The 22,449-nt window shown below is 45.9% G+C and overlaps 1 protein-coding gene across 7 annotated transcripts in view; it reads left to right on the forward strand.

Moving 5' to 3' along the window:
* Positions 1–21,067, forward strand: part of Znf541 (zinc finger protein 541) — a 35,243-nt gene extending 14,176 nt beyond the window's left edge. The window contains exons 4-17 of one of the 7 annotated variants that reach the window (XM_078031780.1): positions 2,030–2,273; positions 3,890–5,741; positions 7,556–7,614; positions 7,885–8,044; positions 8,320–8,493; positions 9,491–9,812; positions 14,755–14,818; positions 15,348–15,490; positions 15,853–15,956; positions 17,008–17,083; positions 17,594–17,682; positions 19,768–19,908; positions 20,087–20,268; positions 20,368–21,067. In XM_078031780.1, coding sequence (XP_077887906.1) covers positions 2,030–2,273; positions 3,890–5,741; positions 7,556–7,614; positions 7,885–8,044; positions 8,320–8,493; positions 9,491–9,812; positions 14,755–14,818; positions 15,348–15,490; positions 15,853–15,956; positions 17,008–17,083; positions 17,594–17,682; positions 19,768–19,908; positions 20,087–20,268; positions 20,368–20,539 — 3,782 coding nt within the window. In that variant the 3' untranslated portion in view covers positions 20,540–21,067. Of the gene's footprint in view, positions 1–2,029; positions 2,274–3,889; positions 5,742–7,555; positions 7,615–7,884; positions 8,045–8,319; positions 8,494–9,490; positions 9,813–14,754; positions 14,819–15,347; positions 15,491–15,852; positions 15,957–17,007; positions 17,084–17,269; positions 17,683–19,767; positions 19,909–20,086; positions 20,269–20,367 lie in introns of those variants that run through there. The other 6 variants (XR_013430680.1, XM_078031781.1, XM_078031782.1 and 3 more) reach the window with 6 other exon arrangements.
* The last annotated feature ends 1,382 nt before the right edge of the window (positions 21,068–22,449 follow it).

Here is a 22,449-nt window from a genome sequence, read left to right on the forward strand (position 1 = left end):
TGAAGACTATATCCAAAGGGAGTCTGATTTGTCCTTATTTAAACTGGTGGAATTATTCAGCTACTCAGCACAGTATTCCTTTATTTCTTTTATTTAATGTCAGGAAATGAAGGTAACTGAATACAATTTTGTTTCTTTTTCTTTATTTCTTTGTTCTTGGTACTGGCAATTGAACTCAGGGGTTTTTAGCCACTGAACCACATCCCCAGCCTTTATTTTATTCTGAGATAGGGTCTCGCTAAGTTGCCAAAACTGGTCTCAAATTTGCAACCCTTCTATCTCGGCCTCCCCAGTTGTTGGGATTACAGGTGGGTGCCACTGTGCCTGACTTCACACAGTATTTTCTCATATGAAGAAGATGAAGGCCAGGCAAATTAAGAGACAAATGGTCTAAGGCCACAAGCAGAGCTGGAACAAGAGTCCAATTTCCTTTCTGCATGTCTGCCAGCCACAGACATTCTGCATTTTGGATTCTTTAGTGCAACTCTCTTCCTTCACCAATCACTGTGCTGAAGTCGCTGAGATTCTTGGATCTCGTCTCTGTAACCTCCCAAATAAATGGATATTTCTAAACTTTCCATCTTGTAGGATGGTGTAATCAATCCATTTTGTAGGACAATCTAATGGATAGAAACATCTTCCATTATCTATTCATCTAACATTTATTGAGTGTTTGCTAGTGCTAGGATGCTAATTCCAGGATCTGGGAACAAAGCAATGAGATGGACAGTCCTTGTATCCATGGCCCATTGTTTGTACTGATCTATAATCAGCTTACTTTTAATCTTCATTCACTAAGCCTAGTTCTGTCCCTCAGAACAAGACAGAAGCTCCCTCCTTCCCTTCTCCATATACTGGCCCTTCCTATACTTGACACCTCTCCTACTTGAGTATTCCCAGTTCCTTCAGCTTTTCTTTAGGTGACATGATTAATAAAAGTACCTTCTTTCATTTTACTCCAAAGATTCAGAAAACATGGGAAATCCAGACACACAAACAGAGGAAATAGAACTGACCCATCCTGGGCTGGGTCAGTTGGTAGGGTGCTTTCGCTGCATGCATAAGGCCCTGGTTTCAATCCCTAGCACCACAACAAACAAACAAAAAACCCTGACCCATCCTAACAGTTAGTCTATTCTCTCAGTCTTATTTCTCTTCAAATTTATTTTTGTTTTAACAGCCAGGGCAATTTTGTTTTGCAGTAGGATGCTTTTTTTTTTTTTTTTTTTTAGTAGTGTAGCACAAACAACCTTGCCATCAGATTTTTCTAAATTTTATTGGAAAAGCTTTTTTCACAAAGCATTAAAACCATAAAACAATCATCTACGTGCCCTCTTGTCAATTATCGTTTTTTTTTTTTAAACAGTTTTCCAGGAAAAGCAGTGGTTCAGTTAATTCCCTTACAGCTAGATCTTTGCAGAAAGCTATGTTTAAAGTTAAAAACCCAGCTGTGTATGGTGGCACACACCTGTAATTCCAGAGATTTGGGAGGCTGAGGTGGGAGTTCCCAGCTAGCATCAGCAACTTAGTGAGACCCTGTCTCCCCCAAAAAAGGGGCGTAGTTCTGGGGATGTAGTTCACTGGTAGAGTACCTTTGAGTTCAATCCCCAGGCCTTCCAAAGAGAAAATTAAAAACCCAGAAGCAGAATTGGCTGAGTGCAAAATTTTGTACTTTCCTAAGATTTTGGATCGAATGTTTCTAGGTTGCCCTTCTGTGAAAACCAGGTGATGGTATAATCCAAGCCATGCTTTCTTGGTCACACTGTCCCTGAGGCTTTCATCCAGTCATTATCCCTGTCCCTCCACCTGTGCACCAAAACTGGGCAAGTCCTGCAAGTGTGGCCTGACCAGGGGCCCTTCTCCCCTCATCTGATCCTGAGCCTTGTTTTCTGCACACACAAAGCTGATGACATTGGAGTGAGCATCTTAGGGGACTTTCGAGGCCAGCACGGCTGAGTGTTAGAGTGCTTTAGTGGTGCTCTCTGATTTCCCCAGCTGTGTATAACCTGTGCTTTCTCCCTCTGTCTAGACCTGGGGCTAGGCGCACTTAAGGTGCCCAGAGAGGCTGACGAAGGAGGCAGGGCCACCTCGGGGAGTGCAAGGAAAGGAAAGCGACAGCACAGTTCCCCTCAAAATCCGCTTCTGGACTGCAGCCTCTGTGGGAAGGTGTTCAGCAGCGCCAGTTCTCTTAGCAAGCACTACCTGACGCACAGCCAGGAAAGGAAACACGTTTGCAAAATCTGCAGCAAGGCCTTTAAGCGTCAGGACCACCTGTATGTAGGAGTCTGGTCAGGAAATACTGTTCAGGGGTGCGGGGGTGGGCTTGCTCCTGCCTTTTTTCCTTCCCTCCCAGATCAACCTACCAGTCCTCTATTGGGTTTTCCCACTTCCTGATTCTCCAGATGTGTATCACCTGTGCTGTGGTGGGCATGGACTCGTCCTCCTCACCCTTCCAGTGTCCCAGGGCAGGCCTGGCTCTGCTCCAGACAGGTTGCTTTTCTGAGCCTTCAGATTACACCAGTGAGGAAATCATTGCCTTGAGTTGTAGATGGGACCCTAGTGGTTTAAAAATGCTCCCTCCCAAAGCAATTGTCTTGGAAGAGTTTGGCTAACTTACTAGAGAAATGTCCTGGCTCCCTGGTAGGTGTCTGAGGACAGTGTTCAATTCTGAAGATGATAAAGGAGCATTAACCTCTGTTTTTCTTACTTTTAAAAACTCTTGATTTGAAAAAAAAAATGTTTTAAAAAAGAAAACCCAACTTAAGAGTTAGAAGCAGAATTCACTGTCTTTAACATTATAGGAATAATAAACTTTTCTTGCCTATAAGGAAGGAAAAGAGACTGTTTTCAAACTAAGAGGATTGCAAGTGGGAGAGGACAACACATTGCATTTTTACAGTGCAGAGGGCTTCGGTGAATCTAACTTCCATTTTGTCCTCTGGCCCAGCCCCACCCAAGGGAATGGAAGTAATCTGATCATACCACAAGTTGGTTACAGGGCTACAACTTAGGTTTTCTGATTACTTCTCTGTTGCTTTCCTCAGAAGTCTAACTAACCTCTGGGGAAGAAGTTTAGTCACTGGACATACCCCGTGTACATGTGCACTAGGGCTGTTTAGAGCAGCACTGTCGGGACCCCAGAGGGTGATCTACTCATTTGTTTGTAAAATATTAATAGAGATGTATGTATGAGGTAAATATAATATATATTTGTATGCATTCAGACTTGGAGACATTATAGGCACATTTGGTTGGTTTGCGCTAGAGAATTTTTATTGATTGGGTATCTGCAAATTGATTTCTTTGCTGTGGGGTATTCTAAGTATCTGTATCTACAGAAAATCTTATGGTAAGGAGCAGACTCCTTTGTTGCAGTAAGGATAATCCCTTGGCATCTCCTCAAAAGTATTCTGTGGAATTCTGCTGCTCAGGAGTGTTAATAGGCTATTTGAATAACAAAGTTTCTGTGGGCAAATAAGAGATGCTGAAAGTTAAACAGTGCCTCCCTTTAAATTTGGCCCTGTGCCTATGAACCTTCAAAGAATGAATAGTTGTTCTCCTACCCCCAAATTGCCAAATGTTTCCAAGCCCTCAGAGGTCATTTCTGAAGGACTAATGTTCCTTGAGAACCCCCTTTGGGGAAGTCTGATCTGGCTCCAAAGAACTTTTTTTTCTCAGATAAGGGACTTCCTTAAAGGTGAGAGTGAGGTGGGCCCTTTCCAGATTGCTTTGACAGAGCAGGGAGGCTTTGTGGTCTTTCCTCAAGTGCCAAGTACCTTTTCTGAGTTGTGGTGCAGATGCACCAAGGACACTCAGGGCTGCTGGGGTCCTGCAGAGGTAGGCTGGATCCCAGGCACCCACTGACCTCCCTTTTTATGTCTGACTCCAGGACTGGGCACATGCTCACTCATCAGAAGACCAAGCCCTTTGTGTGCATCGAACAGGGCTGTAGCAAGAGCTACTGTGACTACCGCTCCCTGCGTCGACACTATGAGGTCCAGCATGGCCTGTGCATCCTGAAGGAGGCCCCCCCAGAAGAGGAAGCCTATGGGGACTCCCCACATGCCCATGACACGGCCAGCCAGCCTCCTCCCAGTGGCCTGAGGTCCCTGGGGCCCCCAGAAGCCAGATCCCCTGGCTCTGTCTTGCCTAACCGAGACCTCCTACGCTGTATTGTGAGCAGCATTGTCCACCAGAAGATCCCTTCTCCTGGCCCAGCCCCAGCGGGACCTTTGGATGGTGAAGGGAGGCACTCGGCTTGTCCCTGCCCCACCTCATCCGGGTCCTCCTGTACCCCAGCCAGCACCTCAGCAGCCTCAGGGACTCTGGGCACCGAGGTTCCCGAGGAGCCTCATCCCCCACAAAAGGAGTCAGCTCCTGAAATATTCACAGCCATCCATTCAAGAGCTACAGAAAATGGTGCCCCTGATCCACCAGAGTTGGAGTCACCCCTGCTTCAGCTCCCATCTTCCCTGGAGGGCTGGCCTGAGGGCGGCTCCCTGCCTGCCTGCCTGCCTCTCTTCAGAGGCCAGCCTGTCCCTGCCAGTTCCCAGTCATCAAGCCACAACTTCCAGTGGCTCCGGAACCTACCTGGCTGCCCTAAGAGCAAAAACAACAATGTGTTTGTGGTCCACAAGCCCCCTGCAGCACCATCCCGAGAAGGTTCTGAGTCTGGCCCCAGATCTGGTAGCACCTCTACCCCAGTGGAACCCGCCCCCAGCATGGGCACCAGCCAAGAGGACACACCACCCTTTGCTCCTGCACTCCTGAAGGCATCCAGCGAGGCCCCAGGTGACCCCAGGTTTGGAGGTGGAGAAGAGGACAACTGGGCTTTGAAGAAGAGCAAGATTGACTGTGAGTCCTTCTCATGGCAAAGCCCCGGGGAGCCTACTCTCCAGGATGTGCAGAACCCAGGTGGGCTCCCGTCAGATGCCACACCACTCTTCCGGCAGCTGTTCCTGAAGTCACAGGAGTCTCTGGTAAGCCATGAGCAGATGCAGGTGTTCCAGATGATCACCAAGTCCCAGCGGATCTTCTCCCATGCCCAAGTGGCAGCAGCCTCCTCCCAGCACCCAGGGCCTGAGGGCAAGCAGGCTGCCCTGAAGTCACTGCAGGGGCCATGGCCACAGCAGCCCCCGCTACCAGCACCCACTGTGGACTCTCTCCAGGTGGGCCTTGGAAACCTGGAGCCAGAAGGATCCCCAGCCCGCAGGCGAAAGACCATGCCCTCAGTACCCAGAGAGGCCTCCCCTGGCAGCACAAGACGAGACACAAAGGGAGGACCAAAAATGGTCTCAGCTCCACCATCCCTCACAGCACAGTCTCTGGATCCTTCCCGGAATCCAGACATCTCTTCCAAGCAATTACGATCTTCCAAAGGGACCTTGGACCTGGGGGACATCTTTCCCACCACAGGCCCTCGACAGACCCCTTTAGGTGGGGAGGAGCTGTCTGGAGTCCAGCTGTCTGGGAAGCAGGCCCATGCTGAGAATGGCTTGGCTTCAGGGGCTGTGAGAGGTGAGAAGGGCCCAGCCTGCTCCCGGGGCGGAGGCTACAGGCTCTTCTCAGGCAACCCCAGGGCCCAGCGCTTCTCAGGCTTCCGAAAGGAGAAGGTGAAGATGGATGTGTGCTGTGCAGCTTCCCCAAGCCAGGTGGCCATGGCCTCCTTCTCGTCAACTGGGCCTCCTGTGGATCCCACCAGGGATGCAAAGTCCAAGTTGACAATATTCAACAGAATCCAGGTACACGATGCCTCTTTTGGGTGGGGGTGCTGATCACAGTACAGGCAGAGTTTTGTTGAGTGCTTTAGCATTTGCTAGTTTCCAGCCATTTTATTTCATTTCAGTGAATCCTTAGATGTGATTTTACAGTAAATTCTTAGATGTGAGGAAGTTAAGGTTCAGAGAAATTGTGCTCACCCACAAAAGAAGACCAGGACGAGGACAGTGCAGAGTTTGTCCAAGGTCCTTTTTGTCATTTTGTGATTTCACTAAGCCTTTTTTGCTTCCTTCCTTCTGCCTCTCATTTTCTTTTGGATTTGCCTCCTTAAATTCTTCAGAGAGATAAAGGTAGAGACTCCTTGCCTTAAATACTTCGCATGGAATACTAGGGTGGCTCAGTGCTGGAACCCTTGCCCAGCATGCGTGAGGCCCTGGGTCCATCCCCAGCACCAATAAAATAAAATAAAATAAAACAAACCCCCCAAAAAAGAAACCACAAAAATTATTCTGGAATGGATGTATATTTTCTGACTGTGAATCATGGTTCCATCAAATACAAGCAGAATAAGCCTAGCTCCTCTGTGCATGGCAACAAGGAGATCCTGCTCTGAGGCACTCAGCCACTTCTGTTAGTGACACCAGCATCCATCCCATCATCCTACAGCTGCGCCTTGTTTTTTACATCTTTATTTATCTAACTACCATACAATTTCCATTTTAAAGCATGTGATTTTGTAGTTTTTAGTACATTTGTAAGGTTATGCAACCATCACCACTATTTGCCTGAAAAGAAATCATGACCCCCCCCCCAAAAGAAATCCTGCAGTCCTTAATCATCACCCCTCATCTTTCCAGCCCCCAGGCCCCAACAACCACAAATCTACTTTCTGTTTCTATGGACTTACATATTCTGGACATTTCCTATAAGTGGAGTCATGCACTGTTATGTGTGGCCCTTTGTAACTGTCTTCTTTGTGTTTCAAGGCTGTTCAGTTGTGTTTTCAAGGCTCAACCATGTTGTAGCATGTTGTAGTGCTTCATTCCTTTTTATGACTAAGCAATATCCCATTATCTAGACTGACTAGATTTTATTTAGTTATTCCTGAGTAGGTTGTTTGCACTTTTTGACTTTTGTGAATAAGCTGCTATGTAAAACTTTGTGTGTGGATACATGTTCTCATTTCTCTTGGGTAAACACCTACTGGTGGAATTGCCAGGTCACATGGCAACTCCATGTTTAATGTTTGACTGTTTTCCAAAGCAGCTATACATTTTACGCCCCCTTCTTCCTTGCAGTCCATGAGAATTGCAGTTTTTCCATGTGCTCACCAACACTTGCTTTTGTCCTTTATGATGATCATCATCAACATTGTTGTGAGTGTGAAGTGGTATATTATGGTTTTGATTTGCATTTCCCCGATGGCTAATGGTGTTGAGTATTGCCTGCTTGTATATATTCTTAGAAGAAATATCTACTCAGATTCTTTGCTCATTCAAAATTGAATTACTATCTTATTATTAAATCCTAAGAGTTATTTATGTATTCTGGATGTAAGCCCTTTATCAGATACATGAGTTGCAAATATTTGCCCCCATTTTGCAAATTAACTTTTTTTTTTTGTGACATTGTTTGAAGGACAGAAGTTTTCAGTTTTAGTGAAGTCCAGTTTGTATGTTTGGTCCTTTGTTTTACTTTGGTATCATACCTAAAATCATTGCGTAATCCAGTGTCACAGAGACTCACACCAGCATTGTCCTCTGAGGTTCTCACAGTTTCCACTCTTTTATTCTTGCTTATCTCTGCTGTGTTGGCTCATACGCATTTTCATTCTCAGGGTGGAAACATCTATAGGCTCCCCCAGCCCATGAAGGAAGAGAGCGCAGCAGGTGGATGGTAAGTTGCCAAGCCTCCAGCCCTGCCTGGCACTGCCCCTGGGGGGAGTCCCCCATGGTTTTCTCTACTGGCTCTGTTTAATGAGCTGGATGCCTTTGTCCTGAGAAGGATGCTTCAGCCCATGGAGAATACGAATATCACCTCCTTTTTAGGGTTTATCGAGTGTTGTCAGTGGATTAGATAAAAACAAAACAAAACAAACAAAAAAATCTGTGACCAAGAATGGAGTCCCATTCCCCTGTTCTTCTCTCCTGCCTTGTCTACCCACAGTAACCAGCAAAATGGAGGTCCCACAGACTGGACAGAGCCTAGGAGCACTTACATCTGCAAGAACTGCAGCCAGATGTTTTATACCGAGAAAGGGCTGAGCAGCCACATGTGTTTCCACAGTGATCAGTGGCCTTCACCTCGGGGGAAGCAGGAGCAGCAGGTGAAGAGGCATGATCAGCGGCACCTGTGATTTCAGGGTCTGACAGGCTTCAGGGTGTGTTTTTCTCAGGTTGAAGGCTGCCCCTGGGAAATGTGGGTCAGGTCCAGCCATTCTGGACACACCGTCATAGTAGGACAGCACGTCTCCTCAGCCTGGTCCTTACCCCTAGCCTCACTGCCTGGAATTCTGCGGCAGCTTTCTAGCTGTCCTCAGGAGCAGCTCTCAGTCTCCTGCTTGCTCTTTCTCTTAAAGAGCCATCATCTCTCCATGTTCAGGTGTTTGGCACAGAGTTTTGCAAGCCTCCAAGACAGGCGCTGAGGCCAGACAGGAACGGGCAGAGTTCCCCAGGAGCCAAGAAGCCCTTGGACCACACGGCCACAGCCCCTTTGGTGATCCCCGTGTCGGTCCCTGTGGCTCCAGCACCCTGCCCCCTGGGGAGCATGGCCAAGGTGGGTGCTTATCTGTCTGCTTCTTCCCACTGCTTTTCCCACCTGTTGGTGGGAGCTGTGGGAAAAACACAAACCAAATGCTCCAAGGAGTCCTGACTTTAGAAGTACTTGGTTTGCACATTCATTCAGTCATTGAGCATTCACTGAGCCCCTATGTCAGTCCCAGTGCTGGGCAGTTCTGGGTACCTAGCAGTGACCACAACAACATAGGCCCTGTCTCATGGGGCTCCCAGTCCAGACAGGAATAGGCATCCCAGAGTTTGCAGGGCTGGGGGACTAAGAGGAGGCCCCTAACCCAGCCTGGGGAGATCAGGGAAGGTTTCCTGGAAGGGAGATGTTGGAGCTAGGACCTGGAGGAGGCAGAGGAGTGGGGCTGGCAGGGAAGAGGGCATTTCCCGAAGGTGAGGGTAAACACTGTAAGTTGGAGCAGTGGGTCTTGAGCCTGTACTGTAGACCTGGAGAAGATCAAGTGGGACTCAGGTATAGGGTGACTGGACCCAAGGTCCCTTTAATCAGTGACAATCCCATTGTTGGTGTCATAGGAGCTGCTGTTATTTGAGTGGAATAATTTTTCATTATTGTCACACCGTCATTGCATCTCTGGCCACTTTATTATTTTATTTTTTTGTGGTACTGGGGATGGAACCCAAGGTCTTACCCATGCTAGGCAAGCGCTCTTAACCTTGAGCTACATCCCTAGCCCCTGGCCTCCATTCTCTCAAGTGCTAGGCATTTGAACCATTGACACTCTCTAAATGGGTATGTGAAGCTGCAGCCTTGGGGTGTCACCAGGCCTGGCCTCTCGGCTCTGGCTCAGGCATGTCTGGGCAGTGCTTCAGCTTCCAGTGCTGTAGGGTTGGGTGTGGCTGTTCTGAGCATGGAAATTCTATTGCCCTCTGTCTCCATGGACAGTTCCCTTTCCCACTCTTGTGTCACCCTGAATATTCCAACAGGTGGCCTCAAGTGACCTCTCGTGGTTCTGAATTCTCTTCTCCAGGGACAAGAGAAAGATGGGGAAGAGAGAGACAGTAAGGAGAGCAGCCAACATAGAAAGCGGAAGAAGCGCCCCCAGCCCAAGGCATTGTTCATCCCTCCTCCACCCTCTGTGTTTGGGGAGCTGGGCCCTGGAGGATGCCACCAGAGCTGTCTGCGGTCTCCTGTGTTCCTGGTGGACCACCTCTTGAAGGGCTTATTCCAGTGCTCCCCCTACACACCGCCTCCAATGCTCAGCCCCATCCGAGAGGGCTCAGGACTTTACTTCAACACTCTCTGTTCCACGTCACAGGCTGGTCCCCACCAGCTCATCAGCTCTGTGCTTGGTGAGTGAGGCCAGAGTCCCTGCTTGCAGGGCACCACCTTTCTGCCTGCCTGCCTTTGTCTTTTGTTAAATAGTTTTATTGAGATATAATTCATGTACCATTCAGATCACCCATTTCAAACATGCAGTGTTTCTGAGGGCAGTCACAAGGTTGTGTACTCATTATACAGTTTCACATTAGGGCATATTAATTATCCAGAGAAGAAGCCTGTGCCCACTAGCAGTCATATCCTCTTCCCAACTCACACCTGGTAAGCCTATGCCCTTCCTCTAGCCCTGGGCAACCACTCATCTCTTTCCTGTCTCTATAGATTTACCTGTTGTGGATATTAAATATACAAGTATTCAGATGTCATGTGACCTTTGTGTCTAGTTTGTTTTACTTAGTATGATGCTTCCAGGGTTCATCCATGTTGTTAGTGCTTCATTCCTTTTTATGGTTGATCGATAGAATATTGAATGAATGGACCACATTTTGCTTATCCATCAGTTGATTGGATTTTGACTTGTTTTTACTTTTTGGCTATTGTGAATAATGCTGCTATGAATTTTGTGTACAACCTTTTGTATGTATGTATGTTTCTGTTTTTCTTGGGTAGATACCTAGAGTACAATGCTGGATCACATGGTAGCTATTTAACTGTTTAAGGAACTATGAGACTATTTTCTGAAATGTTTGCACCACTTTGGATTCCCACCAGCAGTGTTTGAGTTCTGATATCTCCACTTCCTTACAAACACTTGTTAAGGATTCTACCACTGAGCTACATCTACAGCCCTTTTTTATTTTATTTTTTGAGACAGGGACTTCCTAATTTGCTGAACTTGCAATCCTCCTGTCTTGAACTTGCAATTCTCCTGTCTCAACCTCCCAAGAAAGTGTGTGTCACTGTACCCAGGTTGGCCTGATTTTTTTTTTAATTGTAACCATCCTAGTGGGCATAAAGTGGTATCTCATTGTTGTGGGGTTTTGGGGGATTTTTTGGATTGGATGCAGGAGCGTTTCACTAGTAAGGTATATCCCAAGCCTTTTTTTAGATTAGTAATTTGACATTTCCTTTTTAAAAATATAGACATAGCATAAATTTCCCTTTCCACACTGCTTTTAGCCACATGTCTTAAGTTTTAAAATGTTGTATATTTGTTTTCTTTCCTATCAATATTTTCTAATTTTTAAAAAATATTTAATTTTTAGCTATAGTTGGACTCAATATCTTTATTTATTTATTTTTATGTGGTGCTGAGGATCAAACCCAGGGCCTTGCATGTGCTAGGCAAGCACTCTATGCTGAGCCACAACCCCAGCCCAATATTTTCTAATTTATCTTGAGATTTCTTTGGTGCATTGATTATTAGAGTATGCTATTAAATTTCTATTTGTGAATATTTCTATATTTCTGGATTTTCTAAATTATCTTTTTCTATGATTTCTTAATTAATTTTGTTGTCATAACAGATACTTGGTATGAATTCAAATTTATTGGTGTGTATTTTATGGACTGCAATGTACGCTATCCTGGAGAAGAATGTTCCAGGTACATTTGAGAAGATGTCAGTGGAATGCTGTGGTCTAGGGTTTATGTTGGTGCCTAAGTCTCGTGTTTCCTGTTAATCTTCTCCCTAGTTATCCTGTCCATTGTCAAAAGTATTGAAATCTACAGCTTTTTTTTTTTTTTCAATAGAGAATTGAGCTCAGGTACCTTACATATGCTAAGCAAGTAAGGTACTGTGCTGCATCAACAACTCTTTGAGTTCTACATTTTTGGTTTTTCTTATTTTTGTTTTGGGAATTGAACCTAGGGGTGCTTTACCACCAAGCTACATCACTAGCCCTTTTTTAATTTTTTTATTTTGAAACAGAGTATCACTAAGTCACTGAAGGTTTAGAAAAGTTGCTGAGGCTGGTTTGAATTTATGTAGTTGATCTTTAAGTTAATTTAAAAAAATGCAGTCTTCCTGCCTCACCCCTGAGTCACTGGGATTACAGGCATGTGGCACTGTGCCCTCTGAATTCTTTATTTAATCCTTTGATACTGTCAGTTTTTGCTTCCTGTACTTTGGGGCTCTCTTTAGAGGTGTATATATGTTTGTTTATATATTTATTCTGCAATACTGGGGATTGAACCAAGAGTCTCTATTTTATTTATCTGTCCATCTATTTATTTATTTATGAGGTGCTGAGTATTAAACCCAGGGCCTCATGTGTGCTAAGCAAGTGCTCTACCACTGAGAGAGCAGGTGCTATTTCTTTATTCCACTACAGTTCTGCTCCTTTGTGCTGTTATTGCAACGTAGATTAACATGTCTAGATGTTATTATTAGGTCCATAATATCTTTTTTGTTTTTTCAATACTGTGGATTGAACCCAGGGTTCACACATGCTAGGCAAGCACTCTACCAGTGAGCCACATCCCAGACCTTTTTTAAAATATTATATTTTGAGACAGGGTCTCAGTAAATTGCCTAAGCTGACCTCAAACTTGTAGTCCTCCTGCCTCAGTTCTCCTGGAGTAACTGGAATTACAGGGATGTGCCACTGTGCCCAGCTATCATATGTATTTTTAAAAAATATTTTTAGTTGTAGATGGACAATTTTGTTTATTTAGTTTTTTTAATGTGGTACTGGGGATCAAACCCAGTGCCTCATGCATGCTAGGCAAGTGCTCCACCACTGAGCCACAACCTCAGCCCTCATATGTATTTTTTATGTAGTTGATCTTTAAGTTAATTTTAAAAAATGCAGTTATACTACCTTTGTAATTTCCTACATGATTGCCTTTTCCAGTCCCCTTTTTTTGGTGTGGATTCCAATTACTTTCTGATGTCACCGACTTTCAGCCTGAAGATTTATCTTTAGTATTTATTTTTTAAAACAATAACTTCAGTGAGATATAATTCACATATGATTCATCCCTTTAAAGCACATACTTCAGTTAGTGTTTGCTTAAGAGTGGAATATAGATTTCTTTGAAGTTGTTAAATCCATCAGGTCTTTTACCTAATGGACAAATCAAGTTTAAAAATTCCTTTATTTATCTTAGCTTGTTTTCTGGTGCTGTTGCCCTGCAAGAGAACATATTTTTGCATATACAGGTGAATGTTTTGCAATTTATGTATGTAAAAAATTATAGGCATTAAAAATATTTTATTGAAAAAAAGCACATACTTCAGTAGTTCTTAGCATATATATTGAGGTGTGCCACCTCGCCATAATCAATTTTCAGACACATTTATCATAATCAGTTTTCAGACACACATTTCTAGAGAGAAACTGCATTCTTTAGCAGTCACTTCTTTCCTGGCCTCTTGTCTATCCTGGGCCAGTACTTATCCACCTTCTGCCTCTATAAATCTGGTATTCTGGATAGCTCATAGAGGTGGAGTCATGCAATATGTGGTTCTTTGTGTCTAGCTGCTTTCGCTCAGTAAACTTTCTTTTTTTTTTTTAAAGATTTTATTTATTTAGTTCTCAGCAGACACAACATCTTTGTATGTGGTGCTGAGGATCGAACCTGGGCCGCACGAATGCCAGGCGAGCGCGCTACCGCTTGAGCCACATCCCCAGCCCCTCAGTAAACTTTTAAGCTAAGTTTGCTAGCAACAGATTTTCTTAATTTTTAAAATCTATAAATGTTTTTGTTTTTCCTTCAATTTTAAAAGTTATCTTGCTGGACACAGGACTCTTGGTTGACAATCATCTTTAGCACATTGAGCATGTTTTTCCACTGCCTTCTCACCACCCTTGTTTCTAGTGAGAAGTCAGTTGTTGGTCTTGCCAGTGTTCCTTTGAATGCCATGGGATTTTTTTTTTCTCATTTCACTTGCGATATTTTATCTTGACTTGCAACATTTTGCCTGAATGTAGACCTCTCTGTTCATCTATTTTGAGTTCATAGAGATTCTTCAACATGTGTATTGTTTTTCGTCAACACTGGGAGGTTTTTGGCCATTGTTGCTGCACTAAATTGTGTCTCTTATTTCTCTGAGGCTCTTTTCACTTTTTCTTTTTTTTTTAGAGAGAGAGAGAATTTTAATATTTACTTTTCAGTTTTCGGCAGACCAACATCTTTTGTTTATATGTGGTGCTGAGGATCGAATCCTGGCCGCAAGCATGCCAGGCGAGCCCGCTACCGCTTGAGCCACATCCCCAACCCTTCTTTTCACTTTTTCTTGTTGTTTCTTCTCTATTCTTCAGTTGCATGAGGATCTGTGTTCAAGTTTGCTAATTACATCCTTTAATCACTTAAGACCTTTTGAGGCCTATTTTGGCTATTGTGCCTTTCAACCCCAGCATTTACATTATTAAAAAAAAATCTATCTCTTAGTGGTATTCTTTGGTGAGAAATTGTCATTCTACCTTCCTCTACTTTTTTTAAGTGTGGGAGCTGAGGAGAGAGGTGGCCCCCATCTTAGCTACAGCTGCCTGGTGTGTAGCCCCTTTAGAGGAGCACTTCTCCACACGTGGCGCTGGCTGTGGCTCAGATGCCACAGACTTTCATTCTTACCCATATTTAGTCAGTCATGAGTATTTCTGCAGACACTATATGTCCTTAGGACAATTTCCAGAGACTTTAACTTACTGTCTTAGTATCTTTTGTGATTTTCATCTATTAGTTTGTTGTTTGCTAAGTTCCCTCCTCTCTTTTGAAATCCTCCCACTCCTGTGGAATCTCTTTTTTTAAGTTGTTTTTTTGTTTGTTTGTTTGTTTTAGTTGTAGATAGACACAATACCTCCATTTTATTTATTTATTTTTATGTGGTACTGGGGATCGAACCCAGTGCCTCACATGTGCTAGGCGAGTGCTCTACCACTGAGCCACAGCCACAGCCCTCCTGTGGGATTTTAAAGGCCCATTTTCATGTGTATCCAAAAATGCTGGTCGAGGGCCCTGTGGGTCACATCTGGTCAGTCGTCTTGAGGCTTTTTTCTGTGTGTTTTCTAGATCAAGTGGATGGCTCTTTTGGCATATGTGTGGTGAAGGATGATACTAAGATCAGCATTGAACCGTGAGTTACAACACAGTTAGAACCTAAGGGTCCTTCCCACCAAGGTTACTTTTATCCCCGTCACATTTTTGCAGAACTCCTTCTTCACAGAGAGGTCAGGTCTAACTCCCTGAGAAGTGGGGGTTTCTCCAGATTATGTAGTAGTTTTCCCAATACAGTTGAGCACACAGAGGCAAATGTCTGGGACCTTGGGGTTCAGGCAGAATTCCTAATGGCCCAGTGCCAGGCTGGAGAGTATCTGTGGGGTATAGCTAGACAAATGTGGCCAGGTATCAGCAAGTAACTTCCATGTCCTAGAGAGGCACCCCATACCAGAAATCTGGCCATAAAGGAGCACAGAGGAACAAGGCAGCATTCCTGGAGAGCCTGCACTTGTCTGTCACAGTGATGAAAGGCCACGTGTCCAAGAGATGGCAACAGGTTTCCATACAGCAGGCTGTGGCTGAGAGGGCACCCAAAGCATTTCTATTCTATTTCCTGTCTTAGTCACTTTTATGTCCATGCATCTGTACATGTGGCCTCGTTTCAGACACATCAACATAGGAAGCCGGTTTCAGGCTGAGATCCCGGAGCTGCAGGAGAGGTTGCTGGCTGGAGTTGATGAGCATGTAGCCTCTCTAGTCTGGAAGCCATGGGGAGATGTGATGACAAATCCAGAGACACAGGACAGAGGTGGCTAATGCTTTGGGGTCATATTCTCAAAGCCCTTCCCCCCAACTCTAGGGAGTTTCCCCCTGAGTTCTCCCTGATCAGGAAGTGTGTCTCCTGGGGTGGGGAGGCGAGGACTGGCCTTCAGCGTATATTGCTTCTCTCAGGCAGCATTCTCCCAATTCTGTCACACAAAGTTCCAGGCAGGGCTTCTGCCCTCCTCCCTTGTCACCCTTTTCTCATTCTGTACGTGGTAGAGATGTGTGAGGAAGGGAAGGTGACAGGGAGCCCCTCTCGCTGTCCAGGAAGGTGTCCTCCCTGGCACCTGCTGACTCCCTCTTGTCTCCTCTCTCCTGTACTCGTTCCTTTCTCACTTGGAACCACAGTGACTGAGCTCTGCAATGTGGCCTGCTCCAGCGTGATGCCAGGAGGGGGCACCAACCTGGAGCTTGCTCTGCACTGCCTGCATGAAGCTCAGGGAAGCGTTCAGGTGAGTGGGCCAGGGGTCTGGGGGCTCACAGCTAACAAGGCTGAGAGTGTGCTACAGCCTATCCTCTGCAGGGGCCTTATGTGGTCCTGTGAACTGATCCAGGAGAATGCTTAGCCATGGGCTGAATCCATCAGTTAGTTATTCTCTGAGACAAATCAGGGACCTGGGGAGGGAGAGCCCAGTGAACTGTATTAATCTGAATTATTTACTGAGCTTACCTTTGCATGGTGTATAAAAGCCTTTGATGCAACATGAGCACCTCATTCCATGCACCCTCTCCCAACCCTGAGGGCTAGAGAATAAATTAAAAGCATAATAGAAGAGTCGCACTGCCTGTGTTGGAGATGCAGGCAACGAGTGTGCCCCAATCTTGCTTTCTGTCAAGCGGAGAGCCATGCCTGATTCCTGATGGATCCTCAGCAGAGTGATTCGTACATACTTATTGAGTATCCTCTGGGTGCCTGTAGTGTCGTGGGCATGGGGTCAGTACAGCCCTGGGCTCTGTCCATGTTTTAGTGCTCTGCGATTGTCGTCACTGAATTGGAATTCTTCACACTTTTGGAAAAAAAGTTCCTGCTTTTATTTTGCACTGAACCCCCAAAACTATGGATCTGGTCCTGACTTGTGTTACACAGGTGGTTGAGACAAAAATCCTTGCCCTCATGGGCTTTTAAGAGTCAAAATGGGAAATATGTTTTAAAATTTTATTTCGCTAACAGTAAGTACTAGGAGAAAGTACAATGGAGGCAGTGTGCCAGGGTAGTGCTCTTTCAAACACCAATCATTGATGGGAGTAAGTCTGCACTGTGTCCTTCACTGTGGAAGCCACAGTGTTATGGAAAAAACAGTGATGCCAGTTACACTCAGATTGATGTCATCATGTGCCCACAGACTCTCCACCAATCTAAGCACTGACCGCTTTGAGTGGCCCTGGGATTGGGAGAGACTTTAAGGATGACTGTGTTTTCAAATGAATGAAAGAATGGGAGTGGTCCTCCCATATGTCCCTCACCTCCCTGTCCTGTGTGGCCTGCACCTCCTCTCATTCCAGATTGCCCTGGAGACTCTCCTACTCAGAGGACCACAGAAGCCGCGGACTCACCCACTGGCCGACTATCGCTACACAGGTGATTGGAGCAAGGCTGCTGGGATGCTGGGGCCTGGCTGAGAGCCCTGCCAGCAAGTGAGCTCTGAGAGCAGCTCGGCCTCTGCCTCTTGGCCTTCTCCCCAGGCCTCCGCCTGCCTGTCTGGCAGGGCCTGTCCTTCTGGAGTACCTTTGATAGCACTTCTTTCTGCTTGTTCATCCTTTCCAGTGGTTCCCTGAGGACCCTGCCCACCTGAGGTGGTGATGGTGCTCCTGCAGGGAGATGAGCTTGGGTTCAGTGGTTGAGTACACACAGTCCTGATGTCAGACAGCCTTGGTCGCCACATGCTCTTGGCAAACCTCTGAAGCCTCGTTGCCACATCTGTAAACCAGGGAGAGTAATGGAACCACCTTGTATGGTTTTTGTGAAGATGATATGAGACTGGTACATAATTGGTACATAGTAATGGATTTAAGGAGAAGTATGGTCTGCATTTCAGCCATGGAGTAACACGGAGAAATGTCTTCCCCTCTTGGTTGTCTTCTATGACAGGTTCAGACATCTGGACCCCCATGGAGAAGAGGCTCTTTAAGAAGGCATTCTGTGCCCACAAGAAGGACTTTAACCTGATACATAAGATGGTAAGGCAAGTGAGGGCTGGGCAGACCAGGCCTATGCATGCAGCCACAGCAGGCTAGGGCCGTGCCCCTCAGCTGCCTTGGTGACGCTGCTCTCAGACTGTAAAAGGTTGTCATCTCAGAAAGCCAAACAGTACAGAAATCTGTTCTGTCCTTAAAACAAATCTCCACGCCCCTGACCACTGCCCCACTTCTGATTGCTAAGTTTGTTAGCTGCACATACTCAAGTATAAGATTTATAAGTTTTGACATATTTATATGCCTGTGAAACTATCACCGTAATCAAGATAATGAACATATCCATGACCCCCAAGAGTTTCCTCCTCTCCCTGGCAGTCCATCCCCCATGCCACTCGCTGCCTTTGATAGCCCCTGCTCTGCTTTCTATTACTATAAATATGCTTGTACTTTCTAGAGTTTTATATTAGTGGAATACTCATTTAGTATGTGCTCGGCTTTGTTTAGCTTCTTATACTCAGCATAATTTTTTTGAGTTTCTTCTTTGTTGCATATATTAATAGTTTACCCCTCTTTATTTCTGAATAGTATTCCATTGTATGAAACATTTGTGTGGTTTCTCATTTGGGGCAGTTATAAATAAAGCAGTTGAAGCTACAAGCGGTGACACACACTTGTAATCCCAGCAGCTTGGGAGGCTGAGGCAGGAGGATCACAAGTTCAAAGCCAGCCTCAGCAACTTAGGGAGACCCTGTCTCAAAATAAAATACAAAAAGGGCTGGGATGTGGCTCAGTGGTTAAGTGTTCCTGTGTTTAGGGTACAAAAACCTGTGGTGAATATTCATGTACAAGTTTACTCTCAGAGCTCATTGACCTTTTTTTAAAAAAAATATTTATTTTTTAGTTTTAGGTGGATATAATATCTTTAGTTATTTTTATGTGGTGCTGAGGATCAAACCCAGTGCCTCACATGTGCTAGGTGAGCGTTCTGCCACTGAGCCCCAGTCCCAGCCCTGAGCTGATCTTTGTTGACTAGTACCAGGTGTCTTGCCCATGTTGTTTGTATATTTTCACTGGTTTCATTCTTTTGGGTGGGAGGGTAAATCTGGTTCCTGTTTTTCTATCTTGTTCAGAAGCAGAAGTCCAACTTCTGTTTTTGTAACTTAGTGATGTTTCTTAGGCAGAGGATATACTATTTGACTCCTCTTTTGTGAACACACACAAAGTTGAAACAAATTCTCGTGGAGAAAGTATTTTCTGGAGAGATCTCACTAGCCAGTTCAATTTCATGAGACAATTCTCTTTGTAGAGCAATTACATTTTTCTTTCTTTTTCTTTTTTGTGCTAGGGACTGAACCCAGGGCCTCACACATGCTAAGCAACACTATGTCACTGAAATACACCCAGTTCTCCATTCTGCTTTTACAAGTTTTTAAAATTGTTTTTAAATATATTTTAGTTGTAAATGGACGCAATATCTTGATTTATTCTTATATGATGCTGAGGATGAAACCCAGTGCCTCACATGTGCGAGGCAAGCGCTCTACCACTGGGCCACAACCCAGCCCCAGTTTTTAAAAAGTTTTTTCCACATCAGAGTTATTTTTAATGGAATCTCTTTTAATAGAGGGAGGATCAAGTGATGATATTAATTGAATGTCCTCCACTCAAGCTATGAACTAAAGACTTGGGCCTCCTGTTCTGTGGACCACATTTATGACGAGGTTTCTAAGGCTGTATCTGGCCAGAATGTCTGTGAGGTATTCCACAGAACCAGGGCATTGGTTGAAACTGGTGCCAGTGGTAAACACATGACTGTGGGCATGACATCACAGTGAGCGTCCTCACCTGGGGGTCTTTGTGGGCTGCCTCCTACAGGGAGGGATTCCTGAGCTGGCATTGCTGATTCATGTGTACCGGACTTAGATATTGGTAACTATTATGTGGCTTCACCTTGGACTGCTTCATCACCCTGGGAGGGCGCTGTGGCCCTCTACCTTGCAGTGAAGGGGCACGTCAAACCAAGGGGGAGAGCTGGTGTGGAAAGTCTGCCAGTGCCAGCTGACAGGGCAGGATCATGCCTGGGTCTGTGGGGTGCTCCCACGGCCTATTTCTGTTCTGTTCCACTAGGTCCAGACAAAGACTGTAGCACAGTGTGTTGAATATTATTACATATGGAAAAAAATGATCAAGTTTGACTGTGGCCGAGCCTCAGGGCTAGAAAAGAGGGTCAAGAGAGAGCTGGAGGAGGTAGAAAGGACAGAAGAAAAGGTAGAGGACCCAGGAGGGAGAGGTCTGGTTTGCAGGCGTACTCCCTCTGCAGCCTGAGCCTGGGGGAGGGACTCCTAGGGAGGGATCTCCCTGCAGAGAACATGTTTGCCTGCCAATCTGTGTCTCCCTTACAGGGGGACAAGGTTAGTGCCTTACATTGTTTTTAACCCCTTTACAGGTCACTTGCAGCCCTCGGGAGAGACCCAGCCACCGACCAACTCCTGAGTTAAAGATAAAGACCAAGAGCTACAGGAGGGAGTCCATCCTTAATTCCAGCCCAAGTGCAGGCCCCAAACGGACCCCCGAGCCACCAGGGAGCGTGGAGAATCAGGGCGTTTTTCCATGCAGAGAGTGTGAGAGGTACCTGGCCTTTTCCTGGAGATTCTCACAGATGGTCCCTTCCTTGAGTCACCAGCCTCCCTCCCTCCTCTGACTCCTTGTCCTCTGGTAACTCCTCAGGGTGTTCGACAAGATCAAGAGTCGGAATGCCCACATGAAGCGGCACCGCCTTCAGGAGCATGTGGAGCCTGTTGTCAGAGTGAAGTGGCCTGTGAAGCCATTCCCACTAAAGGAGGAAGAAGAGGAAGAGGAGGAGGAGCTGGGGACAGACATTGGCCCCCTGCAGTGGTGACTTCCTGCTGGCAGTTAGTCTGCATGGGGTCTTCAGCCCTGTTCACCTTCCTGGCCTCTCTGGGGTGTTTGGGGCACCCCTCTGCCTCCTCCCACCCTTTCTGCCTCCCATTGGCCAGCTTTGCTAGCAAACTTGGTGGGCATCTGACTATAATAAGGCAGAGAAGCCACAATTGGACAGCTCTGAAGTCTCGTCGACGGGACAGGGGCTCTGTTCTCTTTAGGTTGATTATCTCCCCTTCTTTCAGTCCCAGGTTGCCTAGAGAGCAGGGAGGCTTGTAGGGGCAAAAGGTCAGATCTGGATAGCTCTTAAATCTTAGCCTCAGTGTTGGGGTTTGTTATATGCTTAGATAAGGCCAAGGTGGAGAGAATCAGTGGGGAAACACCTTAAGATCTCCAACGTTTTGGGTCCCCCTCCGGAGCAAGGCCTTTCTGCATTCCAGAGTCCCTTGTCTCGTGATGACTTGTACATTGTTTAGTGTGTTTTTGTACGTGTCTACTTGTAAATCTTATTAAATTGGGTTCTTGAGCAGCTGTCTTCTGACTTCCAGCCGTAGATCCCACAGAGGCTTCTGGGCCACAGCCACCTGTTAGGGCGGAGAGAGGCGAGGCTGAGGCACCTTCCGGGAGGGCCTGGTGAAGTTGGACATGTCCATCGTGTGTCAGTCCAGTATGCATTTATTAAGACTTTGCAGTAGGACATGCCAGACAGTTACCAGTTCTTGCATGGGGATGTGGTGAACAAGAGTGACAAAGCCCTTTTCTTCAGGGAGATTCCATTTTAGGAGCAGGAAGGTAGAAGCAATAAATAAGCAAACAAGGTGATTTTAGATAAGACAGGGAGGGGACATGCTTTGTGCTTAGTAACAGAATGATTTAAGCATCAGGACACTGGTGGCTCTAGTGGCTCAGCTGTGAAATGAAGGACCTCTGGCGGCAGGCGGTGGCAGTACCTCACCTGTAGCAGAGGCCAGAGGGGCAGGAAAGAGCAGGGCCTCCTTTCCTTTGTTACCTAAGGGAAACCTGCAGTGCTTTCCAGCAGATGACCCCTTACACCTCATTGGTCAGGACTGTGGCCTGTGCTGAGTTCTAAACTGGTCCCTGGCAGAGGGAAGGAAAATGACCACAGTCATCTTGAACATTCAAGATCTGTCTCCAGGACAGGGGAAAACTGTTCCCTGAAGCTTGTTGCCACCTGAACAAAACTTGAATCCTGTTAGCCAAGAAAAGAAGACGAAACAAGTGGCCACTGGGCAGAGCAGACCACTGTGTCAGCTACAAAATAACATGAAGAAAATGATGGTGCAGAGGACACGGCAGATGTTAAGTGGGCACATGGGGAGGTTGAGATCTGGATCCCAGGCCATAGCATAGACAGGAGACCAAGCATAGACTCTGCCATGGGAAACTAGCAGAGGGTGTTAGGCCAGGAAATGGCATCTCAGGTGCCACTACAAACAACTGCATAGCTGAGCATGGTGGCACATTGTAATACCAGTGACCTGGGAGGCTGACACCAAAGGATTGCAAATTTGAGGCCAGTTTGAGTAACTTAGAGGGACCCTGTCTCAAAAAATAAGTAACTGGGGTGTAGCTCAATGGTAAAGCACCCCAGTACAATCCCAGAAACAAAAAATAGAAAAAAGAACACCAACAACAAAGTTGTTTTTGTGTGGTGATTGAAGATGGTGAGACCGGAAGCTCCCAGAGTAGATGGAAGGCTCAAAGGTAAGATGATGGTGGCCTGGGCTGGCAAAGAGGGCCAGAGGCTTGGGGATGAGGCATACATTTTTGAAGTGGAGTCCATGGGCTTGTTAGTTTGTCACACAACAGGAGGAAGGGTAAGGAAAAGATCAAGGTCAGCATGGTAGTTTTGGGGTGAGCAGCTGAGGCAATGCAGTTAACTCCAAT

Source organism: Ictidomys tridecemlineatus, chromosome 15 (assembly GCF_052094955.1).
Source record: "Ictidomys tridecemlineatus isolate mIctTri1 chromosome 15, mIctTri1.hap1, whole genome shotgun sequence".
Classification (NCBI taxonomy): Eukaryota; Metazoa; Chordata; class Mammalia; order Rodentia; family Sciuridae; genus Ictidomys; species Ictidomys tridecemlineatus.